The sequence below is a fragment of the Lingula anatina genome, chromosome 3, assembly GCF_051362555.1.
Source record: "Lingula anatina isolate TDL-2025a chromosome 3, LinAna3.0, whole genome shotgun sequence".
NCBI lineage: Eukaryota > Metazoa > Brachiopoda > Lingulata > Lingulida > Lingulidae > Lingula > Lingula anatina.
This window is the reverse complement of record NC_141769.1, coordinates 24351015-24375560: the sequence shown is the minus strand read 5'-3', so window position 1 is coordinate 24375560 and position 24546 is coordinate 24351015. Positions and strand designations below refer to the sequence as shown.

Here is a 24546-nt window from a genome sequence, read left to right as displayed (position 1 = left end):
AATTTCGAGGGAAATTACTAAACATCCGGGTAATTGCAGGAATTCCCTCATATTTCTATTTTTAGAATTATAACTCTACGATCTTCTTTCATTCATAGTGGGAACAACGAAATGGGACCAGGAATAAAAAAAAAAGCATTTTCCCCATTTTTGGCTTTTATTCCATTATGTACATGAAATCTATTTTATCTACATAATATGTTATTTGTTTCAAACCAACGGAGCAAAAAATCGCATTTTGTACCAAAACGATATACACGCCCTTGTCAACAACAATAACCATATAGCACACATGTTCAATTACGACTATATACACCAACATTTCACTTGATTACATGTAAAACATTTAGTTGATTACCAACTTGTTTGGGAAAATGAAAATAACTATATATTAAGTCTCGGCTTTTTGAAAGGTGAGTTACTTACTAAGTAATGTATAAATATACATCATATATTTACCAATGTTTAACTTACAGCTTAATTTCCCAAAACAATAATAAAATGCATTTTGAATGATAAAAAAATTCATCATATTTATTAATTTAAAACTTTATGTCAAAATGCAACTTATTTACCTAGAAATGAACTAAAATATTTAAAATATCACTTTTTCACAAAGCAAAATTCATTTTCAAGAAAACAACCTGCAAAAAAAAAAAAAAAAAAAAAAAAATACTGACAATATTCATAGAAAATAAGATACAGAAAGTTTATCAGTAAAGAAGAATTCTGGTAAATCTGACAACAATTCTTAAATATGTAACAATATAAAATTAATGCATTTCTAATGCTATGCCTGGCATAAAAAAGCCATGTCAAAAAACCTCAATATGCAGGAAAACAAAAAATTGATACTGTGAATATCTCAGGCAATTCATGCATATACAATTTAATTCAATACAAGCAGGTATGCTACAAGAAATTTAAATATAACTCAAAATTGCTACACTACAACCTTCTGAATTAAATATAAGCAAAATTGGTGAACATGGCCAAAAGCATTAAGTGAAAAAAAATAATAAAGAAAATCAAAATATGATAAATTAATCAATAAAGTTATCATTAAGAAATAAAAACACAAATGCAAATAATGTATCTGATTCCCTATTCTGATAAGAAAAAAATATTCTTAGTTTTCTGAGTGAGACACTATTTCAAATTCTGGAGTATCAAAGTCACTCCTTGGCTCCTGTTTAATTATTATAGTCTTTGGAGCCATTTCTGGGTTTTCAGGTCCCACATCTGGTTGTTTTGTATTAGATTCAACCGAGAATCTAGCACCTGTTGGTACTTTTTCCATGATTGCACTTTTATCCTCCACAATAGTGAATCCCTCAGTTATTCCTAATTCTTGGCGTCTCTTCGCATCTAAAATACACAAGTGGATTTGTTTTCTATGAAATCATATCAATGCAAAAATATTCTATTTAACAACCAAACTGCATTTTCTAAAATTTCAACTTGTCTTCGTCACTTGAACATCTTCAAATTAAACAAAATGGAATAAGAGGGAGAAGATGTGAGGGGCAAAAGGAGGTTTGACCCCTCTTTTCCTCATCAGATTTCTTGGGGTACATTTGCATTTGCAAGCACGATTTCTAACCCCTCTTCCAAAGTCTTTTGACCCCTTAGTAAAATCCCAGCCCTGCTTCAGGGGAGAAATGCAGACTGACTTTATCAGTAAACAGTGACATAATGGTTTTTTAACATTAGTAGAGAAACTTAAAACATACAGTCCACTTTGCATAACACTATCTTTTAATACTGACAATTTTCTGTTTCACTCGAGGATTTCCATTCCAAAAGGTGTCCAATTAATGTAAAATCTACTGTGCTTAGATCTGTTCGAGGCATATATGGTTTAATCATGTTCAGTATGTCTCTTACAGTGTGTGCCTGTGTGTGTGTGCATGCATGTGTGTAAAATTAGAGAAAAGACAAGACCCCTTTTCTTCCTGCACTTTTTATTCATAAAAATTAAATAGCTGACTCACCTTTTATTTTGAACAATTTATTTTTCAGAAATTCCTGCTGCTTCGTATGTAGACGTATTTGATTTTGCAGTTCTGCATCTTTTCTCACCAGTTGATCAATTAACTGAATGGCCTAAAATAAATATCATTCATATAAAATAGCTTTTTTTATAAAGTCTGATATCATATGTACACTAGCAAAGTTGTATATTAAGAATTAGGAAAGGTATTAAAAGAGAAAGACAACAACCTGCCATTTTTACCCAACATTTCTCCCAATTTAAACTGAAGTAAAAGACATAACTCCAGGGCTGAGAAGTAATCCTTAGAGAAAGCATGACTTCAGATGTTCATTGATGGTGAGAATATGAAAGAAGATCAATTTATGATGATTTGAAATAAAATCCCCTTTTCCAAATATCTCTCGGGGATGATTGAAAGTGCCCACAGTATAATGTGCTTAAAGATCAACTTAACTTCAAAAAATTTGATATCCAGGAACTGCATCATTGGTGTCTATGTTCAAAATTTTATAAATTTAAAAATAATTTAAAATTAATACAAACAGATTACACATACCCCATTCAATACATTAATTTTTGAGATCTTTTCATCCAATTCATCTGGGTAGACAATCTGTTTTAAATCTTTAAACTTGTACATCAATTCTGTCCTCCTGGCACGCTCTCTGAAGAAGTAGATAATTTTATTCAATTTCACTTTAAAGTAAAGTCTATCAGCACTTTTACCACAGACTCATCTTTTAATTGAGAGCAAATTGAGATATCATAAAGAAATATATTAACTCACTGTAACTCTTGAAAATTTATCAAAGGAGTAAAATTACACGTTGTAAATGATAAAAATTAAAAAATATAAAATGTTTATTACACTTTTCCATAGAAAATGATCAACTTAACCAACCAACTTAACAACCTCCCCCTAAAATACTGATCATTTGAATTTCTGATTTTGCCCTTTCATTCAAATCTTTGAATTGTTCAGAACAGAATTTAGATGCACAGAATTTTGGTCAGCATAGTAAAAATCAAGTTTTCCCTTCAATCTGCCTTACCTAGTCATGTGTATTTTTTTATCCAAGCGGATGTATGACGGTGCCTTTACACCTTCAATCATGACCAGTTCCTGAAAGAAAACAACCATATTAGTTTCACTGGTAAAAGGAGCAAGCAAAACTAAGACCCCATTCCCATAGATTTTAGATAGATCTATCCCTGTGGGGAGTCTCACTAGATTACTGTCAGCTTAGCCGGCTTAAGAATCTGTCCCGCCTATTAAAAGCTGAAAGGGGGAAATTACCTATGGTGCGCACTCAGCTGACTGCAATTTAGCGTGAACCCCCAGGGACTTAGGTCGATCTAAATCTAAATCTCTGGATCGATCTAAATCTCTTGGAATGCACCCTAACACTGGTAGCTAAAATCTGTTTCAAGAATTTGAAAAGTAAGAATTACCATTGGCAAAAAATATCAACATTATAACTGACTCTGGCATTTTAATCATTTTTCATCTTTTTTACATCCTTTTTATTTTACTCTTATTATTATTATTATCATAATTTAATTAGGTCATCCATTTAATTAATTTAACAATTTACTCTCCATTTATTTCCATTCCCATCATCTAATCCACTTCATTATTCCATCCACCCCTTTTGAAATCCAACTTGGTCGATAAATGATTGTTTTTGTTTTTTTCAAATATGTAGCCTTTATTCCCTTAATTCAATTTGGCTGCAGAATTCTTGCTCACTGCCTCAGGCTAAGGCTGTCCTCATACCTCTGTGAACTCCACCTGGTGAGTAAGCTGCTTGGCCTGGATGGGAGACTTTCGTTTATTCCTCTTAACACTCACTGCTGCCCCAGGACCCACCACTGCCTCGTGGTTTACCATCATGCGCAGTCGGGTTGCCTCCGTCTCTTCATAAGTCTCTATGTCTATCTCCTCACTGTCATACTGCAGTTGTATCAAAAATAAAATATAGAAAACCTTAGTGGAAGCTACATTTCGATGACTTACAATCAACATAAAAACAAGTAAAATATTGTCATAACATTAGTTAAGCTTAAATAATCTCAACAAAGTTGATCCTTAATCTCCTCAAGATTGTGCATTTTATAAAGTTTAAAAAATTGACACCACTCATATATGTATTCATATAATTCAATATTTCATAAAGACTACAAAAAATGCACTGTAAAACCCTCTGCAAACTAACCATTATATTCTTTTCATGCAAATACTGCAATCAGTGTACCAAGCAAGAACTTCTACAAACTTTCAAACATCCATTAAATACTACCCAACAATTCCAAATAAAATATATCAAGACATCATTTTATCATGAAAATCATTAGTCTACTGACCTCGCTGTCTGATGACAGACCAGGGGAGCTTGACCGGCTTAGTGCTGGGGATGTAGCAGGCACTGCCGACACCTTCTTGATTTGTGGCAACGGTACAGGAGATTCAACACGAACCTCTTGTTTTGACTTGCGTTTTGATGCCCTGCTTGCAGGCTGTACTACTGCCGGGGAATTAGAAGTTATGGATGCACTGGAAGCAGTAGTGACATTTGGTTCTGGCACAGTAGGTAAATCCTCTTTTTGTCCCTGTGGTTTGTTGGCACCACTAGGACCATGTGCACTTTGTTTATAAACTGGTTTTGACATTAAAACCACACTTTCATCTTCACTGGTCTCACTTTCTTTTAAAATTTCTTTCCTGACATCCCGATTGACACCCTCACCCTTCTTGTCAACTTCTCCAACATCCTTCGTACATGCAGCATCATTAGAATCTACCACAGCATCTTTTTTCACCACTTCTCTATTCTCAGCCTTGCCTGCATCTTCCGATTCATCATCAATCCTCACAGGGGCAACATCTCCAGCTCCGACCTCTCCATCCTCATCACTGCTCTCCTCAGCTTGGGCCTGACGCACTGTTATCACCTCACCTGTGGTATCATCAAAGAACTTGAAGTCTAATATCTCTTCATTGAATTCTGCATTACCCTCTTCTGCCCCAGCCAGTTTGGTTTTTTTACTAGGTGCTTTATCAGCCTCCATTTCTGCATCAGATGCAGATCGTTTCTGATTTTTGTTAGGGAATTGCATCGCGCACTGGTCTACAGGGGTGCTGGTGGTGGTGGTGGTGGTGGTGGTGGTAGTGGTGGAGTCCTTTATGCTATGGGTTGTGGTCTGAGGAAGAGAGGAGGTCTGGTTCATAGGTGCCATGTGGGTTGAGGAGCTGCTACCTGTGACTGTAGTCTTGATGGCAACTTCTGAAGGAAGCTGGTTCCCAATGGTACTGTTGGCACCAACCAAATCTTGACCAAGGGAGGTCAGCGTATGAGGTAGAGAGGTGACCTGGTTCAAAGTTGGCTTGTTTAAGATGCTGCCAATGATGGAAGTGTTGGAATTGCCTGTTGGAGAAATCTTAGAGGCTGTGGTATTCTTGGCATTGGCAGAAACTGGCTCAGTTGAGGCCACAGTCTGAGGTAACGAGGTAACTGGCTGCACAGTTGCCTTGTTTGAGGAGATGCTTTCAGTGGTGGCAGTTTTGGATGCATCTGTTTGAACAGTGGAATTCTTGTTCTGGGCAGAATCTTGCTCAACTGGGATTGTGGCTTTTGAAGATACATGTTCCTTTGGAGTCATGGTAGTCCCGACAGTATTCACTGTGTTTGTGTCAGCCTCTCTACTTGGCTCACCAACAGGGATGTTTACAGTGTGTGCTTTTATCTTTTTGGGATTTCCCCCTTGGGCAATGGAAAGATTACCATCGGATGCTACAGTGGCAGAAAAGATAATATGCTTGTTTCCGACTGCTGCGAAGGGGTTATTAGCTTCAGTTACTGAGGTCATAGTGGTAGTGGTAGTAACACCTAGACTGTGTTCTGGTTTCTTCTGACTCATTGTGCTTGCTTTACTTGCAGTGAGTGTAGTACTTTTAATAGGAGTAGTAGTAGAAACCTTAGGAGTAAGGAGTATCACGGATTGGCCAGAGGCACCTATGGCACCCTGTAACCCTGGTGCCTTATTTATTAGGGGACTCTGACTTGCTGTTGGAAGTAGAAGTGAACTAGATGTTTTTTTATTGCCTGAACTGTAAGTTAATGGTATGGCATACTGCCCATTGGCCAGTCTGATAGCCCCCTGCATGCTCTGGAGGACCTTCAATGGGAGAACTGGTGCTGCTGTCCTCGTTTGTTGTTCTAAAATGACAAAATATAAAATACTGAGCTTTAATACTAATAGGAAATTTTGCAGCCAAATGTTGTTATACTTGTGAACAACATCTTTGTATGCAAAGAATACCCACTTAAAATAGCATGCTTGGCATTTGAGGATTTTGTGAAATTGAAACCATGCACAGATGGGAACATGGATTTTGACTGTACCTCTTGGGTAAAAAACTTTAAAATTTATTTTCAAGTATTACAATATACCTGAGGGTGGCAAAGGCACCAAATGTACAACTTCCTTTCCTGTCTCCTTGGTACTGCTGTCCACCCTCATCATTGGCATCAAATGCTGGGGATTCACAGGAATTAGAAGTGGACTCACTTTGGCAGTCCCACTGACAGGGATAAGAAGCTTTGTTACAGCATTGGAATTCTTGGCCACCTTGGACCTAGATGTCTTCTTTGGAGTGGTCAACCCTTTAGGCTGTGGAATTTTACTTACAATAGATGGCTGTCCACTTGTGTTCATAACTACCAAATGCTGCCCTGTGCAAACTACAGGCTGCTGGGTAATGACTGTAGCAGCCTGTTGACCACTGGTAAGTAATGACTGCTGACCACTGAACATTCCAGATTTGGATGTTGTGGAAGTGGATGTTGCTTGGTTGAGCTTTGCTGTGGCACCAATAGTGGAAGTGGAGGCCCCTACATGCTGCATGGTGTTTCCAGAGATTGCACTTACTGTAGTTGTAATCATGGTATGAGCAGCAGCCCCCACTGAAGTAGAAGCAGCAGCAGAACTGACAGCTGATTCTAAGATCTTCGCAACCAGTGCTCCCATTCCATCCAGATGCTTAGCCATCTCTTGAGGATTCTCTGTTTTACAACTGGTATCATTTGGACTGCTGTTGGTAGACATGGCTTCAGGTTGGGGCTGCTGCATGGGTTTACTGCTGTCACTTGAACCGGCAGATGCACCTTCAGCAGCCTGCTGCCCTGGTGTCACTTGTGGCTTGGTTTGAATTGACACTGGAATAGGCTGAATACTGGAGTCTTCCTCCATGACTGGCAAACCCTGCTGCTTCATGGCTGACATCACTGTTTGTCCAGGGGCAACAGATACCTGGATTTTCACGATTGTTGTCTCTATCCTTGGGGGCTTTCCTGGACCCTGTGGCACTGTAGCTTTAATCAACAATGGAACAGGCACTACTTGTATTCCAGAACCAGAGCTATTACCAGTACCACTGGCACCAGTGACACCAAGGAGACTTGTGCTACTGGCATTACTAGAACTGGTGTTACCAGATTCTTTGCCTACAGTAGAAAGATCTGTCGGCAAAGCTGTTTTACTGCCTGTTAACACTGGTGCCACAGATGTGGTCTGTGGCAACTGCTGAGCTGAAACAAGATGCACTGGTGCTGCCCCCTGCTGTGAAGATACTAGCTGTACTGGTGCAGCCCCCTGCTGACCAGCCATAAGCTGAACTGGTGCTGCCCCCTGGGGGCATACCACATTAAATGGTGCTGTCCCCTGCTGGCTGGACACCAGATGTATTGGTGCTACCCCCTGCTGTGAGGGTACCAGTTGTATTGGTGTTGCCCCCTGTTGGCTAGACACCAGCTGAATTGGTGTTGCCCCCTGTTGGCTAGACACCAGCTGAATTGGTGTAGCCCCCTGTTGGCTAGACACCAGCTGAATTGGTGTAGCCCCTTGTTGGCTAGACACCAATTGAATTGGTGTTGCCCCCTGTTGAGAAGAAACTAGTTGTACTGCTGCTGCACCCTGCTGGCCTGACACCAGCTGAATTGGTGCTGCCGCCTGCTGAGATCTCAGTGCCTCAGAGGACAAGAGCTGGACTGGTACAGGTTCTGGGGCTACTGATGTGCTGACCTCACCATTATTTTGACTCTTGGGAATTTCTGAAATAAACACAAAGACCCTTGTGAATATATGTTTGAAATAGATATGCTCAAAGTGAATAAAAATAAAGCAATGTCATGTTCACAGCAAAATAATTTTATGTATCATGTTTTCAAGTTTCATAAAAGGGTATTAAAAACTCCAAATTTCATTATTTATGTTCTTATTGCCCATACTTACTCATATATGTATAAACTGGTGAAACATTTTCATTTATGCTGAATGTGCTATAACCCGCACATTGTTAAAATTAATATATATATATATTAGTGCTTCTGTATTTAAGTTGACAACACTTCAGGGAAAAGATGACAATGTTCAGAGATATATCTTCATACCTGATATAGATGGGAGCACACCAGGAAGGCCAAAACCTTGAACAACAACAGGAGCTGGTAAAATGGGTTTTTCAGTGGGAGGCTCCTTCACAAGGTTTATATCCCCAGCAGCAGTAGGGCCAGCCCCTATCTGCGCCTTGATCTTGTCCAGAGCAGTGACACCTTGTGGTGGCTTTGACATTTGCATCTTCTTTATACGCAGCAGTTCAGAGGCTGTCATTGGCCTAGGTTTATCTAAAGAAGGGCATCCGTTAAACACAATTGCCTTTCGTTTTTGGATACTGTAACAGTTTGTTGCACATGAACATACGAGATTTGTTAATTACTTTTTTTCCTTTTTTTTTCAAGTTGACGCTACTTCAAATTCAGAAAATATGATCAGAAAATGAACAAAACTGACTGCATCATATAAGCTATGATAGTTTCAGTTGTTACCAGTCATATTTCAATTTTGACTACTCTACACTACAATCTCCTTAAAATAGACTTCTTCAGTATCTTTCCCTGAACTCCTTTTAACACTCTTAGTAAAAGAATAAAAACTGGGGTTTCTTCTGAAGTACTTTAAAAATCTAACTAAAAAAAAACAGATCTGCCAAAAAAATTTGATTCAGGGGGAATTTCCTTTTTGGTAAAGATAAAAAAAACATAAAAAAGCAGCTCAATTACAAATTATTTGCATTTCAATATTGTATTGATAAAATCCTGCAAGATGTCTTCAGGGGGCTACAGACATGTTACATTGTCATATCAACTTTTCAGAGCTTCCTCATTCAATGTAAGTTAATTGTTGGTTTAAGAAACTAACAGCTTAAAATACAGCTGATAAAATACTTTGATATAAAAAATAATAAGTATTTTTTCAAACGTTTTTAAGCCCACATATTATACCTTTCTTTGCCTTCTCATCCGCCATCTCTCTGTCAGTCTTCTCCACCTCTATGTCCTCCTCCTCGCCGCTCTCCTCACCACCTATGGGTCCGATAGACAGCTTGGTGGAGCGCGATGGGGAGATCCCCTTGTTCATCACACCACCCGTGTGAATCCTAAAGTGACTCAGGCCTGATATAGAGGGGGGTGGTGCCACCCTGTTCGTGGGTGGTGGGGTACTTGGGGCATTTGTTCTTGAAACGGAAGTTGCACTTGCTGGTTTAACATTATCCTTGGGTTCCTCTTTCTTTTCTGCCATCTGTTTCAGCATCAAGTTAAACTTAGTTTTTTCCTTTTTCAAAACTTCTTTGTAGTTTGGCAGCAGCTTGCTTATCTTAACTCGTATGGGATACATCTCTTTGCCCAGCTTGCTCTGGAGTCTGTATGGAATAGCAGTAGGTTTTGCTCCTTTTGGTTGTATTTCCACCACATACTCTCCCACTAGCATACTGACAGGGTCTGGGGACACAGTATGACCAGGAGGCACATACTTGGCAATACTGTTCAAAATGTTCTGTCGGTTCATTCCCCACTTACAATTCGACTTAATTTGCAACAAGCGTGACATTTGTTGATCTACTGTGTTATCACCCGCAGTGGCGCCATCTTTTGAGCTGTCACCTACAGAAGTGGTGCTACCTGAAGACTTGTCATCTGAACTGCCTAGAGTAGTGGTGCCATCTTTTGAGCCATCCTCCTTGCTTTGCTTGGGTTCAAGCAGAACCATTTGAGATGAGTAAGTCCCAACTTCAAACATCTTCTGACTCAGGACTTTCTGCATGGATGGAATTTCTGCTGCACTCCTATAAAGGTATCAGATATGCTTTCCTTAATATTTGTTCAATTGTAAATATGTGTTTACAATATTCCCCATTTATTATAAAACACCATATTGATGCAATGCAACATAACCTACAAAGATTTTTTAATACAAACTGTCAAAGTGGAAATGCCATTATGATTGTATAATTTTCTCAAAACCGTAAGAATTTAACTGTTGCCAATGCTCCAAACACCTAGAGCAGTTAAAATGCCTTTATTTAGGGTAAAATAAGGTAAGAAATGACTGATGATACAAGAACAGATTCCAAGCATAAAAAGCACCTGGCTATTGGACACCAAAGCAATTGCTTGACTCACATTTTACTATTTTCTTTATTAGAATCAGTATTAGCACTTGTCTTGTCCTCAACAGTCTTCTTCATATCTTTCTTATGTGATTTCTTCAACTTTTTCCTCTCTTGTTCTTTGGCATTTCCTTCACTCTGTACTTTCTGTATACTCTTTTCAGTTCCAGCAACATGTCTGCAAAACAAAAATCGAGAATAAGAGAGGTATGACCACCTTCTTTTAAATTATCAATGACCACACTGGGATAATACCACAGTTCATAATTAATTTGAACAATACTTACTGGCAACATAACAAGACAAAAGGTTGTGAGCAGTTTTTAATGTCAGATTACTTTTGAAGATTAGCATTTTTAAACACAAGTGAATTTAATCTTAAAGATAAAAATTTACAATAAAAAAACTCAAAATTAAGATACCTTCTACTGACAGGAATATACACAGTGGTTCTGGCGCAAGAATTAAAATCATCTCTCATGACTGCATCACTGTCCTCATTGTCAATATCTATTTCGAAGTCTTCCTCTTCTTCATCCTGTATCATCACCTTGGAGGAAAAGGTGTGGACGACTTGCTGAAAATAATAGTAATAATATCACAATTTTCAATAGATATTAATAGATAACTGTGCATATAAACAAACACAGCATTATCAAAAGTAAGTGAGGGCTACGAAAGTCTTTTAAAGATATATTCAATATTAAAACAAGACAGATATAATGGATTTAACATACTGTAATAGACAAAGTATAAACACAAACAAACAGAATATTAAAGCAATGTCCAAATTTAAAGAATTTAAGACACATTTATCTACCAAATTAAAAAAAAATCTATTATTATTAATACACACAAATGAATATGCACTGACCTGTTTTATGGCTCCACTCTTGGTGTGTAGAAGAAAGGTAGACTGTGCACCAGAAGCTGAGGGATCAGCAAGCAAGGCAGGTGTTGGTTTAGACCCTGGTTTTTGTGCTTTCTGATTAGTTGATGGTGCCTTCTATACAGAAGAGAAACATGGTATTAATATTAGTCCTCTTAAATTTGGCTAATGAGTTGGGGACTTTTGGGGAAACCAGAAGATGCTGTATCTGAAAGATTTGTTAGGTCATTCTGGTATGCAGTATAACTGAAAATTGCATGTTGTGGCCAGCAGTGGGTGGGATAAAGAAAGATTGGATTAATTATTCGCTTTCTGTGATGGGGTAATACCAATTTTTTGGCCTGCACATATTAAAGTAATTCTGTCTCCACTGGGCTTGGGATTTGGAGAGATAAATATAATACCCATATGCAATGCTCAAGCAATGCTAGAGGTCATAAAAGGATACGTGGTTGAATTTGAAATGTAGTTTGTGGAACCACAGGACAACAGGAAAATTAAATTAGTCTTCTGTGGTGAGCTAATAAGAAATGCATAGTCAGCTTAGACTGTCCATACTTAGAATAGCTCTTAGTAATGAACATCAAATGTTGTTTTTACAAAAACTTAATATATAATACCTTCTTAGATTTCTTCTTCTTCTTAAGAAAAGGATGCTGCAGTGACCCAGCTTCATAGAAGATAAGGGAAGAGCGTCTATCCCTATAGACCTCTGGTTGCTTTGGTTTTTGTTGTAGAGTCTTCAACTGGCTTCTGTCACGCAGTTTTGTTTGAGGTGGAGCCCATAGAGGATCATCACTGCTCTCACAATGACACTCAATCTGGCATTCCTCTTTGCCGCAGTTTTTTTTTCCAGAATGGGTCTTGTCACTGCCATGCCTTCCACCTAGGCTTTCGCAAATGCATCCCATGCGACAATACTCCTTTGGACAGGGTGTCTTTCTACTTAACCCCACCTGCTGGGAATCACCATGATCATAGTCAACTGATGTCGATGGCTCGCACAGGTGGCACACACAGCCATACCTACAGCCTAGAATGGGATGAAAACAGGGTCTATTATGCTTCGATGTAAAACAATTTTTTTTTTTTTTAACAAAAAACATTTTTAGGAAATGTTTTTATCTTGTTATCTTCTTCTTAGATGATAAATCCATCTATATGTCAGGTATATTAGAGGCATCTCTATTATAATTATTAGTAATATAATAAACCCATCTTGTTTAGGGTACCTAAAAAATTATAATGGCTGTACCTGGTTTGTTACAGGCCCCTGTGTCACTCACTAATGGATATTTCTCTGGAGAAAGGTGACTGGTATCCAGAGTAGATACTGCATCTAGCACCATCGTCCTGGTCAGAGTGACTAGGCCCATTTTTTTCCCTACAGAGAAATATAGTTCCTACCTATATATTTGTCCATTATTTATCATTATTATAGCATATTATTTTCATTACTTTTCTTTTGTTAAATACTTTTACTCCAAACTAATAGCAAATGAAAATGTTAAATATACTTTTCAAAGAAAATTCAAATGGGTGTTTAAAATTTTTTGTTTATAATAAATCAAAATCAATGTCACCAATCTTTTTTTTTTTTTAACGTCTTCATTCAGTCTAGTGAAGGGAGCAAAGATTTTGTCAACATGTAATGCAACCATTAAAACAATGTACATTTATCTAACAAATTTTTAAAAAATCTATCAATTTTAAAATTTTAAATGTTATTACTTATAGTACTAACTTTATAAATGAAATCTTATTGTCAAAAATCACTTGAAAGATTTGCTTACCTCCAGATGATCCAGGCTTGAATATGCCAGTGCCTTTCTTTGGGTCTTCAGGTTTTTTAAAATCATCACCTTTGGTCTTCCTGTGGGTAAAGTGGATACCACGGTTCCTCTTCCTCTTCAGTGCCAAACCCATCTGCTTGATCTTCTTTGGAGATATTTTCCTGAGGAGCTTTTGTTCCGATTTCCAGTGGAGTTTCCCAGATTTTGTGAGATGCACATTTATCCCTGTGTTCTTTTGAATCACCTCAGGATCTACATTCTTTTTTGGCACATTTTTTATTTTTGAAGAGTCACTGGATTTCTTAGGAGTTTGCCGATTCTTCAACTTCCCATATTCCTGTCTAAGTAACCTTTGGTACCGTTCAAAGTTCTGTCCACCAAACATTTTGGCCTCTTTTGGCAGCAATGTGCTATAGCCTTCCTGTACTTTCATAGCCTTTAAATTTTGTAACATGTTTTGTGTAGAGAGCATGCGTAAAAAATCTCTTTTTTTCTCCAGAGACATCTGGGCCTCCAAACCCTGTTTGGATGAGAATGATGCAAATACAATACCATCCACTGTTGTAAATTCTGGAGTAATCTCCTCAATAATGGCAGCATCCTCGGCCATCTCAGCAACAGTTTTAGCATGAGGAACACCTGCTTCACTTGGGCCATTTTCTTCTATAGCAAAACTACTCCTAATTTCTTTTCCTTCTTGTTCCAAATACTTCTCCAATTCATCACTCACAAATGCAGATGCCTTCTTCTTTGGGTCTACAGGCTTTTCAAACAAGCTGTATGGGTTGCTTTCACTAACCGGTTCTGGTAGGAGCTCTTCATTCACTTTTTGTTCTACCTGTTCACCACCATTTTCACTGGCATCACAATTCTGATCCGTTGTGGACAAATCCTTGCTTCCCAACAGCAGTGAAAGGTCAGCAAATTCACCAACTTCTTCGCAGACATGGTCCACCATCTCATACAGCAGGTCAAGAATTATCAAATCGTCTTCAGTTTCCACCCTGAGGTTTGGGAGCATGCCTGGAACTTCAAATTCCATTATACCTTGGTCATTTCCTTCAGGTTCCTGTGACAATTTGTCTTCCGTGGGTGAAGCTGCTTCTTCTTTGATCGGTATATTCATGCCAGATTTAGGACTACAGGCATGTTCATGTTCAATGACAACATCTTTATTTACATCCACTGGTTCTTCTTTAATAACCACAGGAAAAAGGGCTGGCTTTATGTGAGATATACTCTCATCATCCTCTGAAGAAGATGATGTGGAGCTTTCATCACTGCTTTCTTCACTTCCCTGCTCTTCATCACTGGTCTCACCGGAAGATTTTTCTTCAGCATCTTCTTCTAACTCCTGTACATGGACTTTTTCACTCTCATTTTCATCTTTTTCAACTGTATTACCCATTTCATCATCATCATCTTCTTCATTATTACCCTCAGATGTATGCCTGATCTCTTTCACTCTACTTTGCATTTTGGCGATAAGATCAGAAAGTGGATCATATCTGTGCTGTGCAGCAGTGCCAGGAGTCTCCTCATCCAAAGTCGCTTCTTTGTTACTCTCTTCACTGCTTTGCTTTCTTTTAGATGAACTACCTTCATTATCACGTTCACTAACCCTCACTTTTGGGCTAACAGCTTTGGATACTTTTCCAGTTCTTTCACCCTTTCCATCAAAGTTGAGATTCCTTCTTACTCCATACTTGACAGCATCAGCATCAATTGGTTTCAATGGTATGACAACATTTTTTGTCAATAACGGATGCTTTATAGGACTTGATTTTGGAGAAGCTTTCTGATTTGTATTTGGTAATTGCTTGAGGGGACTGCATCCTGGTGAGGACTTTTGAGCAGAAGTAGGGAGTTGTTTTAATGGGCTTTGTGCATGTGACGGTTTCTGAGCAGAGGTATGGGTTGAACTCAAGTCAGGTGGACATTTTTCCAGTGATACTTGATTTTCTGACGATGAAAGCAGCTGCTGACCTGATGGACCTGAGTTGAAAGTAATGGCACTTTGAATTTCCTGGGGTGAGCTTGAGGGGGTCAACTGTTCTGCAGATGACTGACATCCACTTGCTGTACCAGCATTGTCTATGGGTAGCTTCTGCGTCAAGTCTGCCTGATTTGGTTGCTGTTCTGATTCTTTTGGGGATATTTCATTTGTTGAACTGCCTTTAATATGTTCCACAGGTCCTGGGGAGATGCTCATTCTTAAATCTTTAGAATTCAAGGAATCTGACTGCTTTGAGATAGGTTTTATAGGTGAGTCAAGATTTACTGGTGATGTTTGAGGTTTTAAATCTGGTTGTTTTACAGCTACCCCATCAACTTTGGCAAGTGGTTGATTTTGATGCTTTTTTGGTGAAAGTTTTACTGCTGAATCTATATTCAAAGAGTTTCTATTACTCTCCTGTTCAGCATTTGAAGGTTTTTTGTTAGCCATTTTTGTTGAAACATCTTTCTGGGCAACCTCTACTTCTGCTAGCTTGGCAGGATTTGTTCTTAAAGAAGCCTTTCTTTTTTCAGAATCTTCTCTAGTCATGTTCTCCAGCTGCTTGTATGAAGCAAAAACCTTGCTCACTTTTGCCGAAAAGTCCAATTTAGGATCAGATTTCACCTTTGATCCTTGCTGTGAACCATCTTTGTTCTCAGTTGTAACCTGGGAATTAGGCTTTCTTGTAACTGACTTGGAGGGACTGCCAGTCAAAAGTTTGACATTAAAAAATGTCTCACTTTTTGACAGGTCTGCCACACTGGGCAACTGCACAATGGGTTCCCTTGGTCCTCTCAATATCTTCAAAGCTTCCTTAGGGCTGGAGTAAACCCTTACTTTCGACTGCTGTCTAGGTCTACTAGTGTTGCCTTTGTCTGCAGGAGGTATTTTTTGAGAACTTGAATTAGAGGTCTCTTTTAGTCTTTGAACTATGTCTTCAAAATTGGCTTCTAATTGTTGGGCCTCCTCTTTTGAGATGCTAAAAAGGGCGTCTTCATCAAGAGCCTTTTTGTTTTTTCCCAGGGCCCCTTCTACTTGTTCACCAACTTCTTCTTTGGAGAATGTTTTCTTGTGAATTTGCTTTTGAAGTGGTGCGTCTTTTTCAGCATTGCTCATCCCTGTTTGAACTTTTTTCCCAGATTCTCCACTGTTTTCAACAGATACTTTATCTAGAACATTTTCACGGGACCCTCTTCTAGTCACCCTTGCTTCTATTGTTCTATCTTTGCTGCTGTCAATTTTGTTATGACTTTGAAAACTGGTTTTATGACCTCTAGATCTTGTTTGCCTGGCATCCTGTTGTGTGAAGTCTTCGTTGGGTGTATCGTTTCCTATTCCAGATTTGATCTGCTGGGATCCGCTTGCTATGGCTGCGGTGCTTTTAACTGCTCCTTTGGCATTCCCAGAACTGTTTTTCTCAGAATAACGAGGATTGGTCTCATTCACAGTGGTGCCTGGCATACTGCTAAAAACATATATGACATATTTAATCCATGTAACCTTTGTAGATCTTCTTTTACAGCACATGAAAATAAAATCAAGCTTGGAAAGAAATGAGAGATATTTTAACATATAATACTGAAATAAAACTAACCTTCTGGTCAAATGTTCTGCAGGAGAACCTTCTCCAACTTCTCCATGTCTTGCTGGTTGAGATACAAAAGCTGCTGTGCCTCCTACTTTACAATACATATAAATTGGCTATACAGTTATGGTATAATATACAGTAACACTTGCATTCCTTTGATGAAAAAAATATATAGAACAAAACAGCAAATACATTTCTTAACAATTTGATAAAGACAACTGTCAGATAATAATCAGGTGGAGAATCCTATTAATTCACCCTTTACTAAAAAATGTCATAAAAGCTTTATATTTCACCAGAATGGCTTGAAATTTTTACTGTTGATAGAAAAATGTACTCCAAAATATATTCAAAATTCAACATCTAGTTGTCAAACCACTAGTGCATTTCTGCTCAGAGCCAATTTTGCAATTTTCAAGCTATGTATGCAATACGGTCTCAGAAATTATGAAATATAGTCTTACCTTGATCACTAACACAGGAAATTGGCAAATCCTTCTCTTTTTGCATGATAACATTATCTGTTTGTTTCTGTCTTGTCACCTCTATTTTGGTAGAAAAACCTTTATGTTGCAATGGTTCTTCATTTGTGCAAATGTCTCTTGTGTGTGCTGTATTGTCACTGACAACTGACATAATTTTGGTAGCACTTTGGCCTGCAAGCACTGTGGATGTGTCCGTCTGAGACACACCTTCAGATGCAACCAAAGGTGTCTCCATTGCAGGTGAACTTGTTAAATCAGATCTTCCAGCATCATGGGGATTTAAGAAGCTACTACTACTTTGGCTTACAACTGTTCTATTTTGGACTTGAACTGTGGACAGCTTTGCAGTATGATCCTTTTTAGCAGCAGGGTCTCCACTTGCTGTTGCAAATCTTGTTTTCAGCAAAGCAGCACTTTGCAGGTTATCTGCATGAGCTTTCCTGGGTGACTTCTTAAGGTGTAGCAAACGTTCAGCATTTGTTATGGGTCTATGAACCTTTGTTACTGGTACAGAAACTTTTCCACCATAATGATCCCCAACAATAGGTGATGTTTTGGACTCCTTTTTTGCACTCTGTCTTTCCTCTTGCTCAGCTTTATCCAGATATCTTAACATGATATCCAATGGATCCTGGCTTGTGGAACCAAATGAAACCATTTGTTTTCCATTCCCTGGTTTCTTGCTGCTATCCATGATGAAAAGTTCCAATATCTTAATTGTCAATTGATATAGTACTTCAGCTTTAAAAAATCCCCTGCAATCATTCAGTAGTCCTGTCTATACCCTAATCAAAACAAAATGATTTCTGTTTAGCTTTTGGCCAGTTTTATTAAATTACCATTACTTATTCAGTTTGGCAAAAGTAATAATAATAATAATAATAATAATATAAATAAATAAATAAATTATAATAATAAATTATAATAAATTATAATAATAAAAATAAAATAATAATAATCATAATAATAAGTTATAGTAAAGTAATGTATCCTATTTTATAACATATTTTAAATGTGAGACTCAGAGACCTAAAACTTCCTCCTAGGTATGTACCACCAGCTAGATTAGGCTCATAAAAAGAAAAAAGCTCATGCATATTAGTAGCTCAGAAAATTTACAGTAGAAATAGGGATAGTGTTTGGGTAAACAACATGTTATGTACACCAACAAATCTGGCACTAGAAGCAATAATGCAATCAAAATGACACATTAATTTAAAAATGGACACCATATCCAGTACTGCATTAAACAAGCTGCACAAAATGCAACAAACACGGGGTCATTACACATCAACTCGTAGAGAGATGGTACCCTCCATCAAGAAACATGCTGATTTTAACTAAAAGAAAGACAAATATTGCCGGATATAAGGCCTATTTGACCTTGACATTTTTGAAGGGACTGGCTTGGTTGCTTAGCAGGACTCACTCACACTCTTCTAGCCTTCCTGTGATATTTAACAGTCAAGGAAACAAGAAGGCATCAATTTCACTGCTCCTGTTGGCTGTCCAACTCACCACATTTATAGGAAAAAATTTCTAGTCTAAGGTTTCTGTAACTCTTTATTATCATTCAGATACCAAAAATGAGTTTTTTCCTGCAGGCATCTAATTATTCAATAATGCATCTATCTTTGTGCTGATTTAAATTAACAAAAAGCCCCTTGAAAATATAAAATATTGTTATATTTTTTCATTGCTATATGTAAGCATAGGCTTTAATCATCAATTTAACATCTTTCTATTTTGAGGTGAGATAGCAACCGGTATTGGGTGTAACTTTATCCCTGAACAAGATTTTATCATAAAAATTGGCAGAGTTGACCAGGAGTATATGGGCTTCAATCCCCTGCCATCATTTTGGTTTTAATGTTTTTGTTATGGAGTTATGAGCCCCTAATTACAGATTTTCATTAAACAAAGACATTTATTTGCTTTATCAACAATGAAATCTGAACTAAGACTTTAAAGAAAAATCATTGGCAGGGTTTTGGAGTACTAAATAATTTCATTAAATTGCCGTTGAAACGGTGATTGTGGGTGCTCAGTTAAAATAGAAATTTGAGAAACATATTTTTCAGTTTTTATCCCATAAGTTGAATTATGACATCACGTCTTATGTGACACGTAATATGACACGTGTAAATATAATTTAGTAAATGAAAAGGTTGCATTCCCTATGAGGATGGAGAGTGCGATACAAAAATTTTGTACTAGTGCATCCTAATGGTCAAAAAGTAAGCTGACGGTACAATGTAATAATTAATTTAAATACAGACAATGTATGTTGGACCATAGTTTAAATATAATTCAGTTTGAAGCAAAATGTTCATAATATTATATTTAGTTAGAGATTTTGAAATTCCTGGCAGACATATCTCTGATGATCTTAAAGGGATAATAACTCTTCGTTTTGGCCAAACAATTAATTTTCCTGGAGTCAACAATTTTCCCATACTTACCATTGGTTAATGAATCCATTTCTATATTCAAAGTTAGTCCCCGTTTTTTTTTTTTCTTTTTTTTTTTTTTCTAAAAGTTTTTTTTTTTTTGTTGTTGTTATAATACCTTAAAAGATTATAACAGAGTATAGCCATCAATGGAGGTCACGTGGTCTAAAGACAAGCTCAGATATCAGAATAATAGATATAACTGCCACTTTTGTGGTACAACATAGTATATTATATTTCTAAAAGTTGTTCACAATGTTTTTATTGTGAAATATAGAGCTCATACGAAGAATTATCCCTTTAAAAGGCACATCAACATAGACAAAATTGTTTGTAAGACTCAGCAAAGACTTTTTCCTATGGCGCTTGAGGTCATTCTATGTAAACCAGGCACTGTTGGTAAAATTTTACAGGGTGGTGACTGGGAGTGAATTGACACTCTTCCACCATCTGGTCTGAAAGTTCTACAGTGCAAATAAAGGAATTGCCGCTACATTGTAGTGAACAGTTTGTTTATTCCTATGTCTTCGTTTCAGTCTCTAAAAGCAACTTCAACATGAACCAAAATTGGTTTTTACTTATCATCAACACACATTTTTAATGAGCACATTTGATTGTTTTAAATCAAATTTTATCGACAGATCATATACAGTTTCATTTTATACCCTTAATGTCTAAACATGGCAATAAACTCGAGGACCAGAGAGGTGATACCACTTCTGGGTATTGTACCACCAGCTGGGTTAAGCATTCACATGGAAAACAAAAAACAAGGGACACCACCTCCAATGTTGTGCTTGACAAGCTCTACAAAATGCAGTAAACAAGAGTTCTCAACATTTTTGTTGAAAATTCCAGTTAATAACAAAATCATGGGGAAAAGTTAGAGTTCTGATCCAAATTTGTAAAGTGAGGTTCATGGCAAAAAGTAGGTCAAAGGTCAATTTCAAGGTCAGATTGACCATATACGACTTCCTATTCAAGTTCAATAGTAAGTTTGGGCTTCTCTGCCAGTTTTGGAGTTACAAGGAGCAGAAAAAGTTGCAAAGTTCAGTTCATGGTGAAAAGCAGGTCAAGGGTCAAGTTCAAGGTCACAATTAGACTGTCAACCTATGACTTCCTATTGAAGTTCAGTGGTAACTTTGGGCGTATCTGCCAGTTCTAGAGATATAAGGGACTTAAAAGTTGCAAAGTTCAGTTCATGGTGAAAAGTAGGTTAAATTTCAATTTCAAGGTCACTGTTAGATTCCCCATTTTTATGAGGTCTTATTCAAGTTAAATAGTAATTATGGGCGTATCTCTGCCAGTTTTGGAAATATAAGAGTTGGAAAAGTTGCAAAGTTCAATTCATGGTGAAAAGTAGGTCAAAGGTCAATTTCAAGGTCACAAATTGTTCTGGCCGAAATTCATAGTCCATAAAAAAAGCTCATATACCAGTTGGGACTAAAACCATGCGTAGCACCAGCGCCGCACTGATAGTACAATAAATAAATTATTATTATTATTATTATTGTGTTGCAGTTTTTTAAAATTATTTATACTAAATCTAATAATAGTTGTAATGGGGCTGTCTTAACCAAATGAATGAAGCATTTAGGAAACTTGAATTTAGCTGCTCAACAGAAATACAGAAAGTAGGAAGAGAACAACAAACACTCTCACACTTTCAGTCAAGCAAGAGACAAGTCAAGCAAGAGACAGAGTAACATTGATAGCTAAATCAGGTTACAGTTAAGTATCAAATATGTTTTATAACTCTAACCTTGATTTGGTTACAAACATTTGACAAAAAAATGTGATTATGGATCACAATAAGAAATGAATAATAATGGACAGCAGCAGAGAATATTGGCAGCCTGACAGGCTTTAAATTCTAAGAATTACATAGATATTCATTCTAATGTATTGTCCTTGTGCAAAAAATTGTAAAAAAAACAAACACTTTCCTTATGGTGACAAGGCCTGGTTTAAAGAAGTTTCTTTCTGTATACGTCTTTTTCTTTTCTTTTTTTTTTTTTCTTTCTTATTAATTTTTTTCAGCATTTTGTATTTTGAAGATGAAAATTCAATTAATAATTTTCCTCTAATCATAGAATGATAAAGCATCAAAAGAAAACCTTCTTTTAAGTTATATTTACTAGTAATGCACATAATAATAATAATTGCTAAGATATGTCATGAATAAGTTTATAAATTTCTTTATAATTAATTTTTTCTTTAAGGTCAAGCATAGATAGGTCTTAAAAAAAGGATTAAGTATTTTAGCTTGAGCCTCTAATTCGTGAGCAAAGCTGCCCAAGTTAACAACTCCAGCCATAAATTAAGTATCCCAACATAAAATCAGTTGCCACAACCCCAGTGTTTGATCACACAAGCTATTATCTGTTTATATACAGAATTTTATACATACAGTATGTTCTGTATGAGATGGGGATTGTCAAGAACACGTTGCTGCCATGTTAATATGCAGTATAGTTCATCAAAAGACCCTGTAATAATGTAATACAGCCATAGTGATATGTATAAAGCCATAAACCCAGATGGAAACTAACAATTTTTTTATGGCAATTATTCTAAAATCTGTGCTAGAAAAAAATTTGAATGTTGGAATGGATTTGTCAACCATTGGTTATGGTAAAATTGTCCTTTACCCCAGGAAAATCTGTTAAATGGCACTCTCCCTGTTAAAATAAAGGGTTTTACCCCTTTAATGAAGTCAATCACATCAATAAGATGTCTGTATTAAATGTAAAAGTAGTCACACAAATTGTTCAACAGGAAGCAATCCATGCACTTACAACGCATTTTAAATTCTACTTTGTGTGCTTTCAAACATCATGGAAAGGGTACATAAATTTACAATGTGAGTGAGCAGTGTCTTTGAGTGAGCAGTGTCTGATGTGCTCAAAATACAAGGTCCAAACCAGTTGGGTGACAATATAAGTTTATTTATTTATTTACTTATGATTTTTTTTTTTATACTGTACAAAAGAACAATTTGAGTAAACTCCGGTCTTACTTCTTTTTGATCTCTCTATTTTTTACACTCTGATAAGAATGATTTACATATCAAACAACTGACAAGGCAAAAAGCCTTATAATGACACCTGATTATTTTGAAACGTATTTACCAGCAGTCTCTCCCCAAGCTACAGTCACGTGTCACAACATACAGTCAATATAAATATATTTTCTATTTTGCACTTTTATGGCTGTTACTTAGTACATAAGTGTTAAAAGTCTTACTGAATAGGACCATTGACTTACACGTACCAAGTTGTGACTTAAACATACTCCTAGGTCAACTAGCAAGCCATGCCGCGTACATAGACAAGTGCGGAAACCCATGCAATATTTGGATCGTAGATTTCTGCACAAAATGACAAGGAGTCAATCTAAAACTACTTCTAGTATCTGTCCAGTAACAAACACTTGTCGTCTGTTGGAAATTTGAACTTCCGTCTAACTAATATTTCAAGATTAAGCCCAAAATAATATGTTAACACATACCTACAAACCTCTCCGCCATCTTTAAATGTGTGCGAGCTAACGCATTGTGGGATATTACCGGGCTTTTTGACCACGTGACCTATTCAGTCGCGTGCCCTATGCCGTGCACGTGTAAACATTGTTTAATAAAAACAAGTGGCTTTTATGCTTGAAAAAACTGCCAACCTCGTTTTAGATGACCCCACTTTTGGTTTATATAAGATCAAAACAGACATCCTTATCATGAAAAGAGTTGATAAATGTTAAATTCAACTGAACCATCGTTCACAGCTTTCTCGCAGGTACCCGTATGACATTCCATCAAGACATGACCTTACCGTGGTTAACTAAAAAAAATAATGTGAATTAAATCGTTTGTCAATTTACTTTGTGAGTGGTACATTTTCAAGTGGAGAGGAAACAAGAGATCTCAGCAATCTGCGTCATCATTGAATTTAGACGTGTAAATTAACTAAACAATATGTCGGCGTTCACCTTGTTTACAACCGCACAATCCGCAACACCACACATTAATATAACTGTTCAGTCTGTACAACGCGTTAAATATGGTTCATTTGGGGGTCTTCTAGCACATCTTATATTCATTTTATTGATATACTGTTAGAAGGCGACGGCACACTTATTTTAAGAATAGACTAATTGGGCGTACATCGAGGTCAGGCTAGGGATTTATTGTTTTGATGGCAGCAGCTCAAGTGCGGGAAAACCTAGCCCGTTCTGAGGTCAAGTCAACACAGGTTATCTCCTGACGTTGATATGGTGCTTTTCAGAGTGGGTACTTCGCCTGGTGCAGAGTTGTTTTATGTTAAAAGATTTCTGGTTTTTTTTTTTTTTTTTTTTTTTTTTTTTTTGTATTTTTCTTTTGTTTCATTTTATATTAAAATTGATTTTTGTGGTTATAACAGTCTTTACGTAGGCCCTAGTAGCAATATATATACGTATTTGAATGAAATGTCTGTGAATGGAGATGGGCTAGTGATTTAAACTTATTACAAAAAGAAGTCTATTTTTTAAAGGCAAAACTGATAACATTTAACTTATTAAAAATTTTAAATCATTCTTGAAACATTATGCTAGATGTCTGGAACAATTTTACTACAACAAGTAGAAATATTAATAACTACAGGCATATCAAAAAGTTAGTAATGCTAAAATTTTGCCATTTTTGTTCTTTAATTTTTTTCTTCAAGAAATGTATAACAGATGTCAAAAAACAATCAACAAATATAGTTTACTTTTAAAATTCACATTGTTAAATTTTTCGTTTTTATTTTGAACATATTTATTGATATATCCAGTCATCAATTTTAAACTATTTTTAGTGCACAATATA

The 24546-nt window shown here is 36.7% G+C and overlaps 1 protein-coding gene across 4 annotated transcripts; it reads right to left on the bottom strand.

Annotated features, from left to right (window-relative positions):
- Positions 1-138: 138 nt before the first annotated feature.
- LOC106177942 (uncharacterized) lies at positions 139-23482 on the bottom strand. Of its 4 annotated transcripts, none has more exons than XM_087009846.1 (18): positions 23214-23482; positions 17233-18038; positions 16775-16859; positions 13185-16642; positions 12647-12775; positions 12012-12424; positions 11377-11508; positions 10925-11079; positions 10516-10680; positions 9337-10178; positions 8446-8679; positions 6448-8106; positions 4361-6213; positions 3774-3950; positions 3049-3119; positions 2553-2661; positions 1995-2106; positions 139-1368 (listed from the first exon to the last, which is right to left on the bottom strand). In XM_087009846.1, exons 2-18 carry the CDS (start codon positions 17945-17947, stop codon positions 1130-1132), a joined length of 10548 nt encoding a protein of 3515 aa, XP_086865972.1. In that variant the 5' UTR covers positions 17948-18038; positions 23214-23482; the 3' UTR covers positions 139-1129. The 4 variants fall into 4 exon arrangements, with proteins under 4 accessions (XP_086865972.1, XP_013416346.2, XP_013416344.2 ...); XM_013560892.2 differs by having other exon boundaries at positions 16775-16856; XM_013560890.2 differs by having other exon boundaries at positions 13185-16645; positions 23214-23481.
- Between the last annotated feature and the right edge of the window lie 1064 nt (positions 23483-24546).